At 35.2% G+C, this 24,061-nt stretch overlaps 1 protein-coding gene across 3 annotated transcripts in view; it reads right to left on the reverse strand.

Moving 5' to 3' along the window:
• Window positions 1–24,061, reverse strand: part of LRRIQ3 (leucine rich repeats and IQ motif containing 3) — a 202,109-nt gene that overhangs the window by 155,790 nt on the left and 22,258 nt on the right. For all 3 annotated transcript variants that reach the window (XR_012481823.1, XR_012481822.1, XM_074265589.1), the window contains exon 4: window positions 19,677–19,807. Coding sequence is in view for 1 of the 3 variants with exons in the window: in XM_074265589.1 (XP_074121690.1) it covers window positions 19,677–19,807 (131 nt within the window). In the remaining 2 variants the exon portion in view is untranslated. The remainder of the gene's footprint in view (window positions 1–19,676; window positions 19,808–24,061) is intronic.

Raw genomic sequence — 24,061 nt, forward strand, 5'->3', positions numbered from 1 at the left:
ACTTCTGGAAATCCTCAAACAAACACACCAACAAAACCACAGCTCCAACAAAAACGTGGCCAGAACCAGTTCTTCGGCCTCTACGGATGCAGCTTCTCATTCCTTTACTAATTTTTACTCAACTTTCCTCCATGTAAACAAACGTCACCTTCCCTAAATCCACCTCTAGCTTTTTGTCTCAAGTCCTGTCATCTGTTTTTCCTCATCTTTTTCTTCCTTTTGCATTTGTCCATCATGAGAAAGGCGTCATCAGGATTGCTGAGAACGATAATTCTATTCCTTTCATTTCTTCCCACCAAAATCTGCTCAGTGTAGACAGGGAATAGTCAAAAAGAAAGGGAGGGCAATCAGCAAGAGCTGCTCTGTAAGTTCAGACTCTAAAGTGGAAGTGGTGCTTGGCACATAAATACCCAATTATGCACGGACTCTATTTTTGTACGATGTTTTCTTTAGCTCTCCTACAGTCATGCCTTATTTCAAATGAATGAAGCAATTAAACAAATACTAATCAAAGGACCACTAGAAACAGGGGTGGGAGGGAAGGCGAGAGAGAAAAACAGAGACAAAGAGGAAAAGGGGGGGAGAGAGACAGAGACAAAGACAGAGAGAAAAAAAGGGGAGAGAGAGACAGAGAAACAAAGAAAGAGATAGAGACAGAGACAGAGAAACAAAGAAAGAGATAGAGACAGAGACAGAAACAGAGAGAGACAAAAGGGGAGAGAGAGATAGAAAGGCAGACAGAAACAGAGACAGATGTTAGGATTACTAGGTGAGAACTCAGGTTGTCTGGACAATTACAAGGTGAGAACTCAGGTTGATTTGACAGTTCTCTGGCTCAGACCTGTAAAGGGAGTTTACACCTTAGGAATCCTAGAAGGAGCAAGCTCATTGGTTGAAGTGGTTCTTCCCAGAAGCCCTTGCATTATCCCACGCCCATTCTCTGGGAGGATAAAAGAGGACACCACTCCAGAGATAGGAGAAGTCTCTGCTCTACATCAGGCCTGATGGGGCTCTCTGCAGGAAGGGAAGTCACTTCTCTGGATAAGAGTTAAGGGCAACTGCCTGGAGACAATGGTTCGCTACAGGAAGAAGAATCTGTCTGAGAGATTTGAGTAGACACAGCAGATCTCCCAGAGAGCGATCCGGCAGCTTCTGGAGACGACAGCTCGCTACAGACAGACACAAAGAGATACACAGAGAGAGAGGAAGGGAAGGAGAAAGAAAGGAGAGAACAGAAAAGGAGTGAGATAGAGGGGTGTGGAGGGAAAGAGAGAAAAATTGGGGGAAGGGGACAAAAGGGGAGAGAAGAAGAAGAAAGGGGAAGGAAAAAGGAGGGGAGGGGAGAGACCAACAAAACATTGAATTAGATGCTGGAGGAGACACAAAATTTAGCTCCCAGACAAGACAGGGCTCGTATCTTCATGGAACTTGAGAGATTATTGATATCACACTCTCAGGGAGGAGAGATTGCCCTATTGGCTTGTTTGCATAACACCAGGTTAAGTGCACAAACGATACCTAAATGCTCCCCATGGGCCAGGCACTGGACTAAGCCCCAGGATACAAAGGTTGAGTCCAAAACTGTCCCAGCCTTCAAAGAGCTCATGAGCTAATGAAGGAAAACAAGGCACAAATGTCTGTTCCTCAACAAGCTATACACAGGATAAATATTAAAAACAAGCTTCAAGGAGGACTATAATAAGGCATTTTATTCATATATGGCATGGGCAGGGATTAAGCATTTATAAAGAGACTACCGTGTGCCAGGCCCTCATTTGATCCTCATATCCACCTGGGAAGTAGTTGCTTCTTTTACTCCCATTGAACAAACTGAGGCAGAGGTTAAAATGACTTGTCTACATTCATGAAGCTAGAGAATGTCTGCGGTTGGCTTTGACTCCAGACCTGACACTCTATTGCACCACCTTATTGCCTGCTGGAATTGAAAATTATGATAAAGGGAGAAGAATAATTTATAATTGCAATTTCAAACTTTGCATTGTCTTCATTTGCTATTGAAGAAATGCAATTTCTTTAAAAAGTACTAAATTCACTTCCACTTAATCCTCTATTTTAAGTAAATAATCAATACCATAATAAGATAGTCTATATTACTACATAAAACTCATAAAATTAACCAATACCTTTGCATGAAATATAAAAATGTATATGTAAAACACTGAGTAGCTATCTTTGGAGTAATCCAGCTTTGATATAGTACAGTTTGACTTTAAATTATAGCAAATTACTCTGGAAAAACTTCATATACAGTCAAAGTTTCCAAGTAACATATTATTTTTTTCTTTCCCTTAAATATGTTCTCACACACGGAATGCTCAAGCTAAAATAAATATTACCTTTATAAACCTAAGAGCATGAGATAGAATATGGTGGAGGCAACTTCCTGGCTTCCTCCAAGTCTTAGCAAAACTTCGAGATTCTTTGGCCTTGATGCAACACAAATACTGTTCCACAGACAGCCTTATTAAAATTAAGCAATAAAAAATGATGAGAATTGCCCAAATGTTGTAGAAATCTTTTTGATCCACAGTAACACTATGGACCTGAGTTAGACTCAAGTGCCTGGGCCACCTATGAGACTGATCATGGCAGACTCATCATGCTGCACATCTCCCTGGGTTGGAGTGGCTTTTATTATAGTGCATTATTAATAAAAAAAAGTACTGATTTTTATCACTAACCTACCCTCCTCCCCCATTGCTATGAGCAAGTCTGGCTCCTGGAACAAAGTAAGCTTCCTGACCTCACTGGGGAAAAGAACTTACAGCAAGGGGTGAACTGGAGGGTACAGAGAAGGGGGAGCAACTCAAAGAAATTCTGTAGAGTTTCCCCAGGAAAGGCAGAGGAGGCCCCCTATGGATGTAAACACTACATAATACAACAAATTAATTATGTATTTATGTAGTATTTTAATGTTTGCAAAGTACTTTAGAAATATTTCTATCACAATACTGTGAGATAGGCGCTGTTATTATCTCCCTTTTACAAACAGGGAAACTGAGGCCGAGGGGAAGTGAACTTCCTGTGTCCTAGAGAGGATGAATGGCAGAATTCAGACTGCAACATCAAGCTTCAGGTCCACCACGCCAAGCACCGCACCATCCGGCTGTTTCATACACTGTCCAGCACCAGGTTTAGAGAGAAAAGAGATTGCTCCACAAAACAAAGGTGAACACAGATTCCTAGGCCGTCATCTCTCTGGGAAAACCCATCCCAAGGGGGCAGCCCTCCCGGCTACGAGAAGCCCCTCCAAAATGGCAAAGTTTGGGGATGAGGCTGTCGCTCATCAACGGAAGGAAACGGTTTAAAATGGAGACAGTCACTTGGCAGGGGAAGGACAGACCATTTTCCACTGTGGGTAGAAGTAAAAATTCAGATCATTGGCTGTAGATGTAGGTGCCAGGGCTTCTCGCGTCCAAGCTCTGCATTGTGGACTTGGGGTCAAAGTTTCTCAGTGGTATGACCTGACCAGGTCACATATTTAGGGACAAGTATTGAGCAAAGCAGGTTTGGGGATTGGGGTCCAGACTCCAAGTTTAGAGCATGTTGGATTGCCCTTTTAACCATTATGAAAAACAATTTTATTGTCACAAAAACTGTGATGACGGCATTAGCACCCTGGATACCTTAAAATCAGCAGGGGTCAGGATAAGCAAAAGTCTTTATACTTGCCCTTCAGTGGTAGAAGTCAAGGGGATAGAAGCAGAATCTCTGCCACCTCTCCTCTTCATCTCCCGCTCAGAAGTGACCCTGGCTAGTCTCACTCCACCCCCCAGTCCCTCCCACAATTCTCTGTATACACCAAATGATTGGGCCAGCACAGGATAGTGGGAAGAGCCATTTTCCAAGAATATTCCTATAGAATATTGTCCATTTAGTAATTAGCCTCAAGTGCTCGATTGTCTGACCTCAGTGCATTAACTCAAGAGTTTCAGCCCTTTACAAAAAACCAAAGTTATTCAAGAAATGTCATTCAGTTCTTGTTATCCTTAAAATGAGAAATCCCCAAACCAGGTTTAAGATCGTCCATAGTTCTACCATGGCCATCTATCTAGAGTAGTGATTCCCATTATTATAGAATTCAGTGCATGGTAATTTTTAATTGAAATGGAAATTTTTCAATGGCTGCACTATATTTATATTATATTTCAAGGTCTGCATAGATGTACATAGTCACCCTACACAATTCTTACACCTTACATATCTCATTACATATTAAGAAAAATTCACAATATTAAATAAATTGCATATATGTTTTGTGGACAAAATTCAGAGTAATAATTGTCAGTTTAACCCCTTTTCTTGAAAGCATGAACAACACATCCCAGATTTTTATTTCTTTGTTTGTTTTTTTAGGGAAATTCTCACTAGATTCCTCAAAGATCTTCATTCTGACAACTCATTCTAGGACACATGGGTGTTTATGAGCATTATGTTATTAGTTTAAAATGCCACTTGGATATATTTTATCACAGTATTCAGGCAAAGAATTCAGGCTTAGGTTATTATATTAAAATGTACCCTTGAAGAATACATTTTCAGCACCCAACTCCGGAACAGAATTGAGGCAATCAAACTTTTCTTAAAGTTTCTCTTTTGTTTTGTTGCCTACGAATGTGTGTGATATTCATGTATCTTTAGCTAAATTGCTATTGCAATATAGAACTAGTGAGACATGAATACGGCATCTTACATTTATAGAAATATTTCGCATCTGTGCTTAGCTTAATAGAAAATCATTCAATGTTCTTAAAACTCAGAGCGAGAAAAAGCTTCTGAATAACAACAGATCTCTTAGCCAAAATGGTTTTGGGGTTTTATTCTTCATTTGACTCGATGTGGTATTAAAGATAAAACAGGGTTATTAACAGAATCAAACAAGAATCATGAAACTTTGCTTTTCAATATATTAGAGCCCTCTGGTTCAAAAAAGATTCTGATCAAATATTTTACTGGGTAAAATCAGTTCCCCCGGTAATAGTAGATCATGTCTAAATGTACCTGTGATGACTTTTCAAAAAGTTATTCTGAATCATAGAGGCTCAAAGAAAGAGTATTTTCTTCATTAACCAAGTTAAGTAATTCATATCAGCCACCAGGAGATAACAATGGACTTGGTTTTTGACTCACGTACCACAAGAACAAGATAATAGACTAAAAAGGGTTTCTAGAGGCCATTTCACATGAATCAACATCCCAACTACAAGGAAATTATCTCATAAGCATTATTAGCATAATAGGAATAAATAATACTTCATCCAATAGGAGAAAGAAAATTGATAAGGTTAAACAATTATAGCAAACTGATTAGCCAAAAACAGACCTCATCTTACTGAGCAGGAATAAAAACTAAGAGGAAGAAATCACTGGATTAATGAGATCTAAGTAAAAATGGTGGATTCATGACAAGAATCAACACTTGAAGGATGGAATCTGCATCTGCATCAACTCAACAAAGAAATGCCCAACACATGGCTGAGACCTGACTTTCTGTTCATTAGAACAGAGTAGTTCATATATAGGATGGTAATTAAAGATCAGGCCTGTTATCTTTAAAGAGACCAGCTTGTTGATATGGTTTTTAAATTAATGCAGTTTGTGCGATGAATGAAGTGATGGAAACATCACTGAGGGTGCAAAAAATTACATCTACATGAGCCCCCCAAAAAACCTTCTCAGCTATCTAGAATCAGACAACAAAAGCTTAATACCTTTTATATTTTTTAAAAAAGGAAACAAAACCTTGTATAAAAGCTGCAAAAAGTCATTCAGAATTACTGAAACTAAAACATTATTAGGAATAGAACTGTGACTACAAATGCCTGGATAGAAGACTGATTCATAAAATTTATGAACTTTTTTGTTTAAATATATATTAACATATTAAATATTCATAACCTTCAAACGACTTGAAATGAAGAGAAAAGCTTTCAAAATAGAGAAACCTAGAGATATTTATCAGAAGGGAGTGTGGAGAGGATGCATGATGTACATGAACAGGATGCATGAAGAGGACACATCATCTCTGTCATCCCATCGCCACATGGTGTTGTATCAAGGCTATTCTCAGGGAGTCTGCAGGGGAGGAGATGACTCAAAATATTCTGCTTCAATAACCAGACACTCATCTCATCCATCTGTGCAATGTTTTACATGTTTAGCTATTGCAGTCATACCCCACTCTTCGTGACCCTAAATAGGGTTATCTCGGCAAAGATGCTGAAGTAGTTGGTCATTTCCTTCTCCAGCTGATTTCCCAAAAGAGAAAACCTGAGGCAAACAAGGGTAAGTGATTTGCCCAGGGTCGCACAGCTAGCAGATGTTTAAGTCTGAATTTGAACTCATCTTGCTGACTGCAGTCTCAGCTACTCTTATCTACTGAACCATCAAGTTGTCCCATCTGTGCAATAAAATGTAGAATATTAAAAAAATAGAGCAAGAAAGTTCACAAGCCATTTTCATCAGAAAAGATAATGATAATAATAACCAATATGGGTGTACCTCTGGATGGAGGCCCAATGGAGAGCTTTGACAAAAGAATGGAAATAAATGAACTCCCCTCGGGTCTATCCCATGTGAGCCTCTTCAAGCTTTTGAAGATGAAGCAGCATCAAGGAAGTAGTGGAATCTTGAAGAAATTAAGTTTCTCAATCAGCAAGATGATTACAGAGAGACCTAGGAGACTTACATGAACTGATGTTGAGTGAAGTGAATAGAAGCAGGAGATCATTGTATACAGCAATAACAAGGTTACCTGGTCATCAATTCTGAAGCACACGGCTCTTTTCAACGATGAGATGATTCACGCCAGTTCCAACAGACTTGTGATGGAAAGAGTCATCTGCACCCAGAGGGATGAAGGGGACTGCATATGTATTCTCACCTTTGTTGTTATAGTTGTTCCTTTGCTTGTTGCTATTTTTTGCCATTTTTCCCTTTAGATCTGATTTTTTTATGTGCAGCACGAAAAATATGAAAATATATTTTGAGGAATTGTACATATTGATATCCTATACTAAATTGCTTTGCTGTCTTGGGAAGGGACTTGGGGAAGAGAGAGGGAGAAAATTTTGGAACATAAGATTTTGCCAAGGTGAATGTTGAAAACTGCCTTTGCATGTATTTGGAAAAATAAAGCACTATCAAAAGGGAAAAAATAGTTGAGTCTTGTGGCATGACTTCAACAAACATTGCTGTAGATGTAATCCTAGAGATATAATCAGTCTGTAAAGAATTATTTAAAGATACAAATTAAATAAGCCCATATTTCAAAACAAAAGGCCCCGGGAAAACCCTGAATTCAATTCAGTTTGACACTGTGCACTAATTATGCACTGTCCTTGGTAAGTTCACAGTCATAGAAGGTATGGAAGATATGGCACAAAGCCAATACAAGGCAGAAGGACCAGGTACAGCAGGGATGTCTAGATGAATTGTATTTGAAAAACCAGCAGGGAATGATCCCATGAGCAAGGAGCTTGGGATTGAGGAAGACCCACTAAGAAAGGGTGACCAAGCGGGGCTTTGATGGAAGGGAAGGCTTTCAGTGGGAAGGATTGTGGGGGAAAGAAAAGGAATAGACATTAATTAAGTACCTTCTCTGTGCCAGACACCTGGGCCTCACAGTAACCCTGGGAGGTTAAGAGTGTTATTATCCTCAGCTTGTATTTGAGGAACCAGATGATGATTATGACTTGACCAGGGTCATGCACCTAAAAAGTGTTTGAGTCTGGATTTGAATTCAAATCTTTCAATTTCCAGGTCCAGTGCTCTAACCACTCTACACACCAACCTATTTCAGACTATTACAAAATAGAGGAAATGAGCCCAGTACTAACTGGTATGAGTAAAGTTTCATTTAAAAAGTTGTGCTCTACCTCATGCCCTGCCTCCTGGCATGAAACCCCAAATCCCTACGACCCTTTTAGCTCAAAGCAGTTAAGAGGAGATCGTCGCCCCTTTTCCCACATGCATTTGAAGGTGACTGCTTGAGGGAGGAATGAAGAGGGGATCCCAAGCTTGGAAAATCTTTGAAGGATCAAATCTTTAATTCTGCCTTGGGAGACTCTGCCCCAAGTCTTTTTTTCTTAAATGAATTTAAGTTTTAACTGCTTGAGGGGGGCATGATGTAGGTTGTGCTCCCTTTAAGAAACTAATCCTTTCAGGGAATGAAGTGGGTTGTGCTCGCTTTAGGGAACTAATCCTTTCAGACTGATTTATTCCTTTCTGATTCCCAACCCCTCCTAGCTGATTCATTATCAATTGAAGAAGCTAGGACCTTTGACTCACAAATCCTTTCAAAATCCTTTTGAATTCCCATAGGAGATCCGGGCTCTCACAACCCCCACCCAGATCTGAGCCAACTTGGGACATCACCCACAGGCCCCTTTGGCTAAATCTCTTATTATAAAAGAGCCAAGTTGGAGCTTGAGAGAGCTCCTCTTTGCAGAGGTTCCTAACATGGCAGCCTTACACCTGGCATGTCAAGGATCTCTGTCCACTGGAATCCTATTTCCGGTGCCCCTTTGTCTCTACCTTCACCCTTTACTAACTAGACTTTAACTTTACTTCCAAACCCCATAATAAACCTTTTTATCAATCTAAATAAATAAATAAAAATAAAATAAAATAAAAAGTTGTGCTTAAGTGCATACATGCATGCTCCCTTTAGAAGATTAAATGCTTGAAATATTTTCCATATCATATATTACATGTTTTTTAGCAATCTCACAGTGGGATGAAATATGCTTGCGTTCTAAGATAGGATTGTATTATATAAAGTCAGAGTTGTTAAATAATTTTACATGGATCTACTCTTTAATATGTAGAGCTTCTAGAGAAGTCCCCAATTTTAGCTCACAACCCTAATGTAGATACTCACCTGCCCTGTCTAAAGAGTAATGCTACACTATTCCACAGAGGTGCTCATTGGTTCACCCAATACCTTCCAACTCCTTTTATTATTTTCTTTGAGAACAGCTCTCTAGTTGCATAAATGGGATTTGCTTTAATTATATTTGTTTTACAGGCAACTATCTGGAACATGTGCATTTTGAAAAGTCAGGCTTAAGTAGCATTTATAATGATGAACGGAGGAATATTCTTCAATATTATAAAAATAATGCAATGGTAGAAAATAGTATTTAGAGTTACATGAAAGACACTAGTAATGGTATAACCATTATAGTTCAAAAATGAGATTTCAAAATTTTCCCTGCGGGAAATACAAAGGTAATTTATTTTATGCAATAGATTATGTGTTTCTCTAAAGCTACAAAAAATTTTAATATACTGATTCATGTTCATATTTAAAAGAAAGTTTTTTTTTATATTCAAAGGGCATCCCTTATGCAAGCCAAAAACTCACTTCAATATTTAAAATAATTACTTCCCAATTAACTTAATTTTAAGTTGCAATTTTCATATATTCAATGTTCTTAATGGAAAATTCAAATTACTCATTAATCAATAAGAATCAAAGAATGCCAACATTTGAGAGTGTTTCAGAGATCCTCTGTAGTCAACCCCAAACAGGAACATGATCCTCTATGAAACTTTACAATCAACTGTTCATACAGCTCGTTTAAAAACCTTAAATGATAGATAACATACTACATCCTCTCCTAAGCCTACCCATTAAATTTGGGGATAATTCTAATTGTAGTATTAGATCTAAAATCCCTTTAGTTTAAAACCATTCACCTGAGCTTTTTTTCTTCGAAACTAAGCAAAATAAAGCTAATCCCTCTCTTCCACATAACCACCACTCTTCAAATGCTGGAAGACAAAGATCAGGCCCTCAATAAGAAGACCCATCTTTCTTTCAGATAAATTCCAGCAGCATCTTCAGTATTATATCCTTACAGGGGACCTCAACATGTCTCTTCAAAAACGATGCACCAAAAATCAGCCCTTAGGACGTCATGTGTGACCTGGCTGCGGCAGAGTAGGAGAAGCCATCGTCTCAACTGCTCTGGATGGAGGCAATACTTTTCTGAATGGTCAAGGGCCCACTATGTATCTTCTCCTGCCAAATCTTAACACAAGTAACTCAGATGCTGACAGCCTACTAAAACCACCTCTGCTTTCCTTTTCATATGGATTCCTTCTAAGCATATCTGCTTCCTACTTGTGCATGAATTGGAATTGGTACATAATTTTACATTTTAATTCAGTACTCAAATAATTTAATTCAGTACTCAAATGGTTCTGTGATTTCATCCAGTGGTGCAAACTGTAAATGAACCAGGTCTTCTTCTCCTATAAGATTCATTCTTGTCTATGATTTCCATAATTTCATGATCATGTGGGGATTGATCTCATTTTTCCCCAGACACTGTAAAGAAAATAATGAAGCCATTGGCTGTCCCTCCCTCTTGCCATGTGACCAACCCATGTTCATTTACTCCCATGCATTTCTAAAGAGATCCTTTATGATATTTTTCTTGCATAACTTTTTCATAATAGATTAAGCCTACTCATAGCATAATATACTTTTCCATTTCTATTTCATTGCTCTTAAATTTCAATCCACCAGAGTTCTCCACAGCCAGCAGCCATACAATTACACTAAAAGAATATTTCATCAATCCCTCAATCAACAAGTTTTGATTTAGAACTGTTTTTGTTAAGGAATATGATGAGCTATGGACAAAAAGCAAAATGGTTCCTTCTCTCGAGGAGCTTACTTATGTTCTATCAGTAAAGAAAACATTTAAATATATCATTAAGTAAAAGTAAACAGAATAAAAATAATATCGAATAGGTTTACATAGTGTGTTCATGATTTTTATAGAGCATTCTATATGGAAAACATATAAAAAATAGACCAAGTAGTTAAATATAGAAGAGTGATGACACTTTGTGTAGATGCTGGTTTTTAAACTTTGTGGGAGGAAGTTGAGAGGGAAAAAACAGCCCACGTGTTACAATTTGGGGGCAGGGGGCAATGCAAATGTCCATAGATGGAAGGCAGAGAACTAGCCTTCTATCTTTTGCACTTATTTACAACCCCAGCAATTAGAACAGTGGCTGACAAGTAGTAGGCACTTAATAAATGCCAGTTGATTTAATGTCAGACAAGTGTGAGAAATAGAGAGAAAACTAGTGTGATTAGACCAAGGAGCTTAGGGAGAGGACTAATATGTAATGAGGCTAGAAAGATAAATTAGGGCCATGTTGGGCAGAGTGTTAAAATCCAAACAGGTGACTTTACATTGTGTCTTAGAGGCAACAGGGAGCCACCGGGCTTTATTGAGAAGAGGTTAGATGTAGTAATATGTATAAAAGAAACATCACTTTTAAAGCATCAAGAAAATTGGTTTGAAGTAGGGAAAAACTTGAGGAAGTTTGATTCATTAGGAAGGTACTGCAATCATCTAGGTGATGAGGATCTGACTTAAAATAATTTGTGTATGAGATGGGGCAGATGGAGAGAAAGAAACTGCAAGATTTAGCAACTGATTTGTTATTTAATGTGAGAGAAAAGGAAGAGTCCAGTATAAGGCCAAAATTATGGACCTGAGAGAATAGAATGATGGTTACCACAACAGAAATTGGAAACTTTAGTACAAGGAAGAGAGGAGGATAATAATTTCTATCTTGTATATGTTGAGTTTGATGTATCAGGAAAAAATTTCATCTGAGTATCTCACAGACATCTGGAGCTAAGATGAGAAAATGGAGTCACACACACACACACACACACACACACACACACACACACACCCATATTATATATATATATCTTAAGTCATTTTTATATAGAATATATCTATATATTCTATACAGATATCTAGATAGATAGATAGATATAGATAAATATCTATAGATATTTAAACACATAAGAGGTGAAGTCAGCAAGTCAGAGGGAGCAAGAAGAAAAGAGGAGAGCCCATGTCAGAGTCTTGGGACTGGAAAACTGTGGCTAATGGGGCACATATGGCCATTTTCAGATCATTAACAGTACAAAAAGCCATGGTAGGTCACATTCTCCAACACCTATAAAGAGTCAGCAAAAAGATCTCTTTGAACATATATTATATTCTTGCTACCATTCAACCCAACCTTCCCTTCAAACAAATAAAACACGTAAGGGAAATACCCCAGTGCATGATCTCTCTGCCATTTTCCACTCAGTCCCCCATTTCTCCAAAGGCAGGAGGGTATTCACCTCACTGGAGCCAAGAAGGATTGATTATATCTCCTCCTAGTTGTATGGGAGAACATATTACATTGCATTTATCTCCCACAGCTACCCAACCATCCTTTAATAGACACACAATTACTTTGTTTTCTGCCCTTTTTTTACAATGAAAAGTTCTGGTGAATGTTTTGTTACATTTTGGGTTCATGATTCTCTGTTTTTATCTTCTGGGGACATATTCCAACAATAGGATTCCCAGGTAAAAGGCTATTAGCTGTTTAGTCACTTTTCTCACATAATCCCAAATGCTTTTCAGAATAGTTGAACCAAATGATATCCATCAACAAAAGTAGCAGTGAGGTCATCATTCCAGAGTCCTCCCCTTTTGACATTTTTCCAGAGTCCTCCCCTTTTGACATTTTTCCAGAGTCCTCCCATTTTGACATTTTCATCTTGTTATTCTTCAATGTCAGATTTGAGAATTATACCAAGATTTCATCCTAGAAGGCAAGCCCCTGAGATCTGTAACATACTTTCATCCTAACACTATTTTGTTTGTCTTTTCAGTGAGATCTTATTTCCTTCTTGTATAAGGATCTCCAGTAAGCTTATTTTTATGGACTTGATCAACTATTTGATACATATATGACACCATTTAGATATGTGTATAGATAGTTATAAGTGCCATCATTCCCCATGTTCTCCATAACAATCTCCTGCAAACAAATGGCGGTGTAGACAACTAGTTCTATTGATTTCATGTTTACTACTGTCTTATCAATATCCACTTTAGCAGCCGCATACAAACAACAATCTTCCCAACGTCCTTTTTCAGTTTAAAGCTCTAAAATCAGATTAAAAGGTCTCTACCCAGGCAAAAACATCCTTCTCCACTGATTGCGCATAGTGTCTAGTAGTGAGTCAAATCTCAGGATACATTTTAAAGGGTGACAGAAAAGGAACAAAACAAAGAAAAAACCTCTAAGCATTTTGGACCACAAGCTCAAAATAAAATTCCCAAATGTGCAATAACTAGAGATATAGATAACTATCTAGGAATCCATCCTTTCTGTGTGACAAAAGACTTTTCTTTTAAAGTAAATTTCAACATTATTCAATGATGACTTATAGGTATAGAACTTCTCTGACCACAGAAGTATATATCATGGTTCTATTCTGTATATATCATACTTCTAAATTCTGCATAAATCTGATATAGTCTGAATGTTCAATAGCTTCATCTCATCTCAACAGAAAAATGTAAAGGAAGGTCTGAATTTAAATGAAGGGATCATCTTTTCAACCAAAAGATATCAAATCATATTCCAATCTCATTCAGCTTTGTCACTAACTAAATGTGCAAGTAAAAGGAAAAATCAAAAGTAAAAAATTAATGAATTTCATTATAAATTAAATCAAAATGATACCAAACCAATAGAAGAGTGAACAAATCATTAATAATGCCTTGCTCTCATATCAAGTCTTTGATGTGGTGATAACAATACACATATATGTACATATATGTGTATATGTATGTGTATATGTACATATATGTATATTATCACCTATATACACGTACATATGCAAGAGAATCCAATGTCAATTCATATGAAAAGTTGATGTTTCCTCTCAAGAATCTGTTCCATCTTCAAAATTACATTCTACAATGAGGTAAAAACATTTCTACTGGGTCACCTCTCTCAGTGTGGTATCAAGTATTTAATCAAGGGAAAATCCAATGAGATTCCAATACCACAAAAGGATTCTGATTGCTGAGAGCGTAACAAAGTCTTTTTTTTTTTCCTAAACATATGAAAGTTTCAATTGAAAAGAAAAGTTAAGAGAATAAAAGATAAATGTTTTCTTTAAATTCTAATTAGATTATTTTTTATTTTTATCTTTTTTATTAAAGAATGTAGTCATTATTATACTAACCGTATTTGTGTATATACATAGGGACACACAGAGACAGACATTTTCTCTGAGCAAAAATTAATAACTCTAAAATAGGTAAAAAAAATTTGTTTGTAACTGAAGTGCCTGAGAATACTTTCAAATAATAGACAGAAATGGGCAGCAGAGGAACTTTTATGAATATCGTTATAACTATCACCCTAGGCCAAGGAAAATTAAAAGGAGCCAATTTCATGTGATACATCTAATCCCTTTGAAGCGTTGTATGTTTTTTTACTGTATAAATGCATTTTGTGGGAAAATATTATCTAAAATTATTCATTTGAGATATGAGAGTTCTTTCCTCTTTGATGTACTATTTGCCTTTGATGTATCATGAATGCATTCTTAAATCAAAGATGATAAATACAAATTTTAGGGTATTATTATCCAAACCCAGAAAATTTCTAGTTCAATAATAATAGAAGCTATACTATTACAATTATAGTAAAGAAAAACAAATGTATACTAAAATGTCTCTAATTTCAGCACGCCATCTGAAAAATGAAAAGGCTTAGCTTGAAAGAACAGATCAACAGTAACAAGAGGAGGATGCTATTGTCAGAAATCCCAAAATACATAAAGTAGCAGAAAAGCATATGAGAAACTATTGCAAAACTACATAAACACTATAAAGAATCAAGGATTAGGAGTAGGGAGCAGCCGAGTCAGGATATGTATCTGGGCTTTCATGACTCCAAATCCCACCTTCTACTACACCATTCTCTCTGTTTTTAGAACATCTCACTGAAGAAAAATCTTCATAAAATCAGTGATAACATCTTTAGAAATATAGAATTGTATCGCTTCCGAAATATAGAATTTGGGTCAAAAATCTAATGAGACAGAATTTTAGAAGGATGTAGGAAGGGGAGGATCTATTAATAGCACATCTCAAACTATACAATAAAACAATAATTATTCAAGTATTTGGTATTAGTTATAAAGAGTGAAGTCAATCAATGAAACAAACCAGGAGCAAATAGACCTTGTAGCGTAGCATTCAATAACTGAGCTGTCCAAGAATCAAGCATAGTATTTACTATTTCACAAAAACTGCTTGTAAAAGTAGAAATCCATGTGTCATAAATCAGGTGTGGGCTAACATGTCACTTTACTTACTAAAATAAGCTCCATATGGATATTTGACTTTAGTTGAAGCCAGAAGATACCAAGAGAAAAACAGAGGGAGGCAGCTTGAGCCAAGCAAGTCAGGCCATAATTTTTGCCACCTCATCCTTTGCTTCTTCATATTTGCTCATTTATTTCTTTAGTGAGGCTTGCCATGGCAGATTCAAGTTGTCTAGTCTGCTCATTATTTGTTTTCTAGACGGACCACAAATGCTGTTATCACGATTCCCATTTGTCTTCACTATCCAGGGACAGTGTGTCATGACTTTATGTCTTCCTCACTTTTCATAGAATCCTTGGTCCTATCAAGAGTTGAATCTTTTTAAGGCTAACTCAGGAACTGTATGAAAACAATTATAAAACACTGTTTATATAACAAAAGTTCGTATCTAAACAACTGAGAAAATCTTACTTGTTCGTGGTCCAAGCCAATGTAATTAAAATGACATTCTACCATGTCACTATTTCACAAAAATAACTGTCATAACTGGAAAATAGTATGATACAAACTAGGCATTGACTAACATCTGACAACTTATAACAAGATAAGGTTGAAATGGGTTAATGATTTAGACATAAAGGGTGATAATAAAATAAAATTGGGATAGTCATTCAACAATGAGGTGATTCAAGGCAATCCCAATAGATTTGTGATGAAAGATATCATCCACATCCAAAAAGAGAAATATGGAGACTGAATGAAGATTAAAGAAAAGTATTTTCCTTTGTTACTGTTGCTGCTGTTGTTTATTCGTTTGTTTTGTTCCTTGTGGTTTTTTTTCCAATTTTGAGCCAACTTTTACTGTGTAGCATGATGACTATAGAAACATGTTTAAAAGGATTGCATGTTTAACCTATCTTGGATTGCTGCCTGTCTTGAGGAGAAGGAGAGAGAGAAGGAGAAAAAATTGGAACACAAGATTTTGCAAAGGTGAATGTTGAAAACCATCTTTGCATGTATTTGAAAAAATAAGATACTATTTAAATGATATTCTACTTAAATATATAAATATGGAAATGTATTTTATATGACTACATGTGTATAAACTATATCAAATTATTTGCTTTCTCGGTGAGAAAACTCATTAGGCCAGTTAAAAGGAGTATAAATAAACAGAGGGAACAGCTGTGAGTTGAAACTAGAAGGGATGATATTTAAATAAGATTAAGAGGTGAAAGAGGAATGTACTGGGAGAAAGGACAATGGAAAAGCAGAATGGGATAAATTATCTCATGAAACGGATAAAATAAAGCTCTTACAGTATTGGGGAAGAGGGTGAAGGTGAGAGGGTATGGGTGAATCTTGTTCTCATTAGAATTGGCTTAAAGAAGGAATAACAGATATTCAATTGGCTAATAGGACAGAAAAGGAAAATGACAAATGGTGGAGGAGATGTAAGAAAAATGAGTCATCAATGCACTCTTGGTAGAGTTGTGAGTTGATTCAACCATTCTCTAGAGTAATTTGGAACTATGTCTTAAGGGCTATAAAACCATGCATATTCCTTGACCTGGCAATAGCACTTCTAGGTCTGCATTCCAAAAGAGATTTAAAATTAAATTTTAAAAAGGAAAAGGATCTATATCTACAAAAATATTTATAGCAGCTCTTTTCTGGTAGCAAAGAATTGCAAATTAATGGGATGCTCATCAGTTGGGAGATGGCTGAATAAATTGTGGTATGTGTATACGACAGACTATTATTTTGCTATAAGAAATGATGAACAGGATGGTCTCAGAAAAATCTGGAAAGATTTCATGCACTGACATAAGATAAAATGTACTGTGTACAAAATGACAGCCATATTGTAAGATGATCATCTGTGAATCATTTATGTATTCTCAGCAATACAATGACCAAGACAACTCTGAAGAACTTGTGATGAAAAATGTTCTTCGTAACTGGTGATGTCTGAATGTAGATTGAAGAATTTTTTTTATCTTTCTTTTTTTTGAGGGATTTTTGTCTCACAACATGACTATTATAGAAATGTTTTGCATGACTACACATATATAACCTCTATAAAATTATTTGCTTTCTCAATGAGGAAGTGTGGGGAGGAAGAAACAGAGAGAATTTGGAACTCAAAATATTAAAATAAATGCTAAACACTTTTTTTTAATTTAATTGAGATAAAATAAAATATAAAATAAATTTAATAAAAAATGAGAAAACTGACTCCAAGCCCAGTATTCTTTCCATGTTACCACTGAGAAGAAATTCATATTATCTGTCTTGCTGCTGCATCCTCAGGACAATAGGGATTTTCCAGCTAATTGATCCAAATATGCCATTACTAACACCACACACCAAAGAGATCAAAAAAAAGAGGAAAAAGATCCACAGAGAGAAAAATATTTTCCAAGTACCTCTTTTTGTAATTGAAGCAAATGGGAAACTAAAGTGACACCTATTAAAGGGGAATATTTAAGCAAATTATAGTATACAAATATATTGGAATTATCCATAACTCTAGAATTGATTCAATTTATTTTGATGGTATTTTTCTTTTCCTTTTTAAGTTTTACTATCTTATCACTAGTACTACCATACTTCACTGGAAAACAAACTTATGACAAGTATATATATCACAAATCAAATCAAAACAAATTTCAACACTAGCATTGTTTGGAAAAATATCTATATTGATCTGCATCTTAAGTATATCATTTCTCCAGTGGTAGGAAGCATTAATCATCACTGGTCACCTGGAATCTTTGCTGATCATTGACCTGATTAAAATTGGTGAGACTTTCAGAAGTTATTTTTTCTTGACAGTTTCATTGTCATTATATTTAATTTTTTTTTTAAAAATTTTTTTTTCACTTCACTATACTTCAGTTCATTTAAGCATTCCTAAGGTTTGTTTGTTTGTTTGTTTTTTTTAAACAGTCTTTTGTCAAAAGAAAACTAATTATACTGTCAGTGGAGAGTTTAGATGAAGAGAGGATTCCTTGAGAGTATTTCTGGGCCTTCTAGTACCAAAAATGGTTAAGCAGACATGATCAAATATGGTCCATATTTGTGTGTCTCACTACATTTTACTTTACATATGAGCCTATTTTTCTTAAGGATGCTAAGTATAGAAGATAAGAAAGTGAGATTTGGAATTGGGTAAGGGAGTATTTGAGAAAATGTTTTATTTTAATATTTTTACATCATGTTAGTAATTGAATTTGATAAGAGCCATTTGTGTCTATTATAATTGCAACATTTTAAGGGTGTGGATGTTAACACCCACTCTCTGGAGCCTATGAGTAGCAGTCTCCTTTTTGAAATCCTCTCTGTGACTATGAGTATTTATATGCAAAGTAATCCAGAAGGAATACTCCAAATAGCAATACTGAACAGACAAGGCCAAAGAGGGACACAAACTCACTCCAGCACTGTATGCAGACCCTCTCCAGGTTGTCATAAAAAATAAACAATCAAAAATCAATATACTTTGGGTAGAATCACTGCCTTATTGGTGAAATGATCAAGCCGGCATTATTAAGTTATGATTTTTTTTTTAATTTTCCACAAACATATCATAAAAGGACTTAGCCCTTCCAATTCAAGTCAAATGTACCTGAAATAGTGAACCGTGACAGTGTTCCTAATCATAGTCATTCAAAAATGTTCAGTAAAATATATATTAGATTTGGAGTCAGAAAGCCTATGCTTACACCTCCAGATAGTGGAGCCTTCAGGGAGTCACTGAATTTCCCAGAGTCTCAGTTTCCCCATCTGCAAAATGAGAGGGCTGGCCTAATAGAACTTCAAGGACCCCTTCATTCTCTAACTTTATGAAGACTTCCCAGCAATAGGGAATTCGCCACCTCCAAAGAAACAACATTTCACATATTAAGCCAAATCCTTTCCCTCTAGTTTTCAAGCTCTGGTCTTAGTTTTCTCTCATGGTGGCAAAGAGAACAAAACCAATGGCAAAACAAACTTTCCAATATTTGAAGGCAATGATTTCATTTCTACTTTCTTTGCTTCTTCAGAACAAAGATCTGCAGTTATCAAAACCTCCATTAGAATTTGCTTTTGTTTGTTTGTCTGCCTGGTACATCCCATATATGGCTCACAAGGAATAAACAATAAATATAGTCAAGTAATTCCTCCCCCATCTTCTATGTCTTCTGAGTCACTGCTGGAATTAAGTTATGGAATTAAGTTACCTTTATCTGATCTCCCAGGCTAGAAAGTATCGATATGAAATGGAAATTATTCTCAGAACCTCACATTGATGACAAGTGATTATTCTGTTTTTTTAAGTATTCATAAACTGTTCTTTATATAATCCACTTTTGTATTAAAATACTGATTAAAATCAATATCCTTTGTCAAAAGTTTTTAGATTATATGTGTTTTCCTTTGAAAATCATAACATCCTTAATACCTTAATATCTAAACATATGCTTAAAAAATAAAACATACCACATTCTTCTAGTCAAATGTCCACGAATCCATCTCTGGAGTATCATAACTGGTGAATTGTGGGCAACAACTCTATTTATTTTTGAAATAACGTAATTCATCTGGAACAGCTCTTTCTCATAGTTTGACCCCTGTATAAAGGGGGAAAAAAAGGCTCAAAACATGTTTCATTTATCAAGTTCTTAAAAGGCATTTTAAATTTCATACTCAGGTCATAGCAATAAATGTATTGAGCATGGGTCTCTTTCTGGAGGAAAAACAGCTTAGAAAAATTTTATTTAATATCAATTAGAAAACAGAAAAAAATCAATGAAATTAAAGTGGATTAATTCTGTCTTCAAAAAACATACTCTGGGAGTTTAGTTGTGTTTACATCACTCAGACATGTTTACCCTAACCTGGTAGCCTAGCATAAGATGACCAGATGTTTTAGTTTGGCTATGATGATCTTAGTTATTCACATCAAGTTCCTAAGTGGCCTAATATCCTATGGAGAACTGCAGAGAAATTATGAAGTGTATGAAATTAATCTAGAAATTAATATGCCCACACCAACCTGGCATATGATAGTTCAGAAAGCAATTTATAATTTGTTTCCTGTTCATCTACACCTTGGGATTCCTTTCACTGGAATATGGCACAGTTTCTTAGCAAAACAAAATCCCTAATTCTCTCAAGAATTATTATCCATTATTGTAAATCCTCTACAGAAGCCCTTCCCACTCTAGTTATAAATAGTGGGGTATGATGAAATAAGAGCAACTTTTTTTTTTTTCCTTGACCCTCATGTGACTACTTTGGCTAATGAAAAATTTGATCAATGACTCTTAAACAATGATCTCAAGACAAAACAATAAAAATCTGACATATATTGGGTAATAAACAATGCAAGATTAAAATGCACTGATTAACAAATAGATCAAAATTGCTAAAAAAAAAAAAATTTGGTTTTATACAGTGTAAGTTTCTGAAATAAAATGAAATATGGTTCATTATATAGTTAATACTTTTATTTAATTGATCAATTAACCAACATTTATTATTTTCTATGTGCCATATTAAAAACTGGAGAAACAAATAGCAAGGCAAGACTGCTCTCCATGGTTATGGATTCTTACAAGGTACTAAGACAGTGGAATAGATAGAGACAATAATTATCTAATTTAGCATGCTTCAGTATGATTGATCTGGTCCTACGATGTTATAGGCCAGAACTTGAAACAAGGTATTGAATGGAATTGAGGAGACAATGGTTAAATCTAATTTAGCATTGACTTATTCCTACATCAAATAATGGTTTCCTAGTGATATGATGATTGATGTGTACTCAGTGTACTGCATATAAGCAAGAAGCTCTCAGAGCCAGACCTACAAGCCCACTCTCAGAGGCAGAGACACATTCATTCCATTTTCCACCTTTGTGCTGCCTGGACACTTTGGATTCAGAAGGAGCTAGAGGCAGAAGCTGGAAGAGACAAAGAACTAGCAGCAAGAGCTCTCAAGAACCAAGGAGAGAGACAGGCCTCTAAGAAAGCAAACCGAGCCCCAAGTGAAGGAGACTGATAAAGGATTTAGACTTTAATCCATGGTTGTATTTGAGGTGATTATTACTTTGAGCTGAAACTAAGGCTGCTACCAGGAGCCCCCCAAGAAACCTGCTCCCAGAGAACATTATAATTTAGAGAAGAACATTAGTAATAGATGGATCTTTTTTTTAATATAATGAAAAGCATCTATCTAAAAATTTAAAAAGAGTTATTATGAAATGGGGTAGTAGAATCATTTTTTTATAAATACTAGAATGAAGCAAGGATTCCCACACTCCTTATTAATTTTTATATGGTTCAGGCAATAGTAGGGATAGCAAAGTATAACAGAAAGTAATGAAAAGGATAAAAGTAGACAAAATATTTAGAAGATAAGACTGTTTTTGTTTTCTGGAAAATGGTGGTTTATTGGAAAATCCTATGAAACAAATAAAAATGTTAATGGAGAAGATAGCATCAAGAAAGTCACAGGCTACAAAATAAATCTTCAAAAATCAACATCATTCTTATTAAATAATAACAAAACACAAGAGATAATACTAAAAAGGAAAATCCCATTCGAAATAATAACAAAATGCATAAACTACCTGTGATCAACCTCCAAAAGCATACAAAAGACTTGTATAGATTCAGTTACAAATTATTCCTTTAAGGAAATAAAGAACAATCTAAATAGCTGGAGGAATATTCAGTGCTCATTTATGGGTTGTGCCAATAAAAATAAAATGACACTCCTACCAAAATTAATTTATTTTAATGTTATATTAATGAAATTCTCAAAGGGATACTTTACAAAACTTGATAAATAATAATGAAATTAACTTGAAAAAAAAGATCTAGAATAACAAGGGAAATTATGAAAAGTAAGGCTTACAGAAAAATACCACTTTCACATTTCAAGCTATATTATAAAATAGCAGTCATCAAAACCATCTGGTACAGATTAAAGAACAGAAATATAAATCAACGGATTCAATCAAAGAAAGGAAAGTCAATAAAGCCCCAGAATTCAGTGTTCGATAAAGTTAGGATGAGCATAAATTACTTAGGGAAAAACTCCCTATTTAATAATAAAAAAGCAACCTTCAGCCTGGCAAATATTAGGCTTAGACCAATACCTTAAACCCAACTCCACAATATATTCTACATGGATATATTATTTTAATATACTATTTTAATATTAAAGATCATACAAGAAATGATAAAAAATGATAAAAGATTGTGAACCTCTCAAAGATAGGACTAGGAACTATATTCTTAACCAAACAAGATATAATGGTAATTACAATAGATAAAATAGATAACTAATCATATGAAACTGAAAAGCTTTTGCATAGACAATATTAATGAGTCTCCAATATGCATATGTATACATACATGTGTAATATGTATATGTATACATATATAATTATTTGTCCTATACATATATGTATGTGGAGAGAGAGAACACTGAATATACTTGCAGCTGTTTAAAATGTTCCTTCTTGAAGTCCTACCAAATTCCTTTTAAGACACAGATATGGTTGCTGATACCTAAACCAGGAAGAGCCAAAACAGAGAAAGAAAATTATACACCAATTTCCCTAATCAATATTGATTCAAAAATCTTAAATAAAATAATAGCAAAGAGATTACAGAAATTTATCACCAGGATAATACACTGTGACCAATTAGGATTTATACCAGGAACTCAGAGCTAGTCAATATCAGGAAAAGTTTCAGCATAATTGAGCTTATCAATAACAAAACTAACACAAATCATATTATTGTCTTAGCAGATGCAAAAAAAAGCAGTTGACAAAGTACAACATCCATTTCTAATAAAAACTCTAGATAGCATAGGAATACATGGAGTTTTCCTTAAAATGATAAGTAGCATCTATCTAAAACCATTAGCAAGCATTATATGTAATGGGGAAAAGTTAGAAGCATTCTTGATAAGATCATAGGGAAAACAAAGATGTTCATTATCACAACTATTATTCAATACCGGTTTAAAAATGATAACTTTAGCAATTAAGAAATGAAAAAAAATTGAAGAAACTGTAGTAGGCAATGAGGAAAGAAAACTGTTACTCATTGTAGATAATATAAAAAATCTTAGAGAATCAACTGCAAAACTACTTTAAATAATTAACAACTTTAGCAAAATTACAGAACATAAAATATACCCACATCAATCATCAGCATTTCTATATATTATCAACAAAGACCAGCATCAAGAGATAAAAAGAGAAATTCCATTTAAAATAATAGTAGACAATATAAAATATTTGGGAACCTATCTGCCAAGACAAACTCAGGAATATCTGAATACAATTGTGAAATACTTTTCACATAAATAAATTCAGGTCTGAGCAACTGGGAAATATCAATTGCTCATGGGTTGGCTGAGCTAATTATAATCTCAATTAATCTACTTATTCAGTGTCATACCAATTAAACTTCCAAGAAATTATTTTATATAGCTAGAAAAAATAATAATACAATTCATCTGGAAGAACAAAAGATCAAGAATATGAAGGGAATTCATAAAAGGAATGCAGAGGAACATAATCCATGGATTACCAGATCTGAAACTATATTATAAAATAGCGCTCATCAAAACCATTTGGAACTGGCTAAGAAATAGGGTAGTTGATCAGTGGAATAGATTAGGCTCATAAGATGCAATAATCAGTGATTATGAAGTACTTGATAAAGCCAAAGAACCCAACCTCTGGGATAAGAACTCACCACTTAACAAAAATTGCTAGGAAAATCATATGGCAGAAAGTAGGAATAGACCAACATCTAACACCCTATACCAAGAGAAGGTCAAAATAGGTCCTTGGTTTA

This window comes from Sminthopsis crassicaudata, chromosome 4 (assembly GCF_048593235.1).
Source record: "Sminthopsis crassicaudata isolate SCR6 chromosome 4, ASM4859323v1, whole genome shotgun sequence".
NCBI classification, from domain to species: domain Eukaryota; kingdom Metazoa; phylum Chordata; class Mammalia; order Dasyuromorphia; family Dasyuridae; genus Sminthopsis; species Sminthopsis crassicaudata.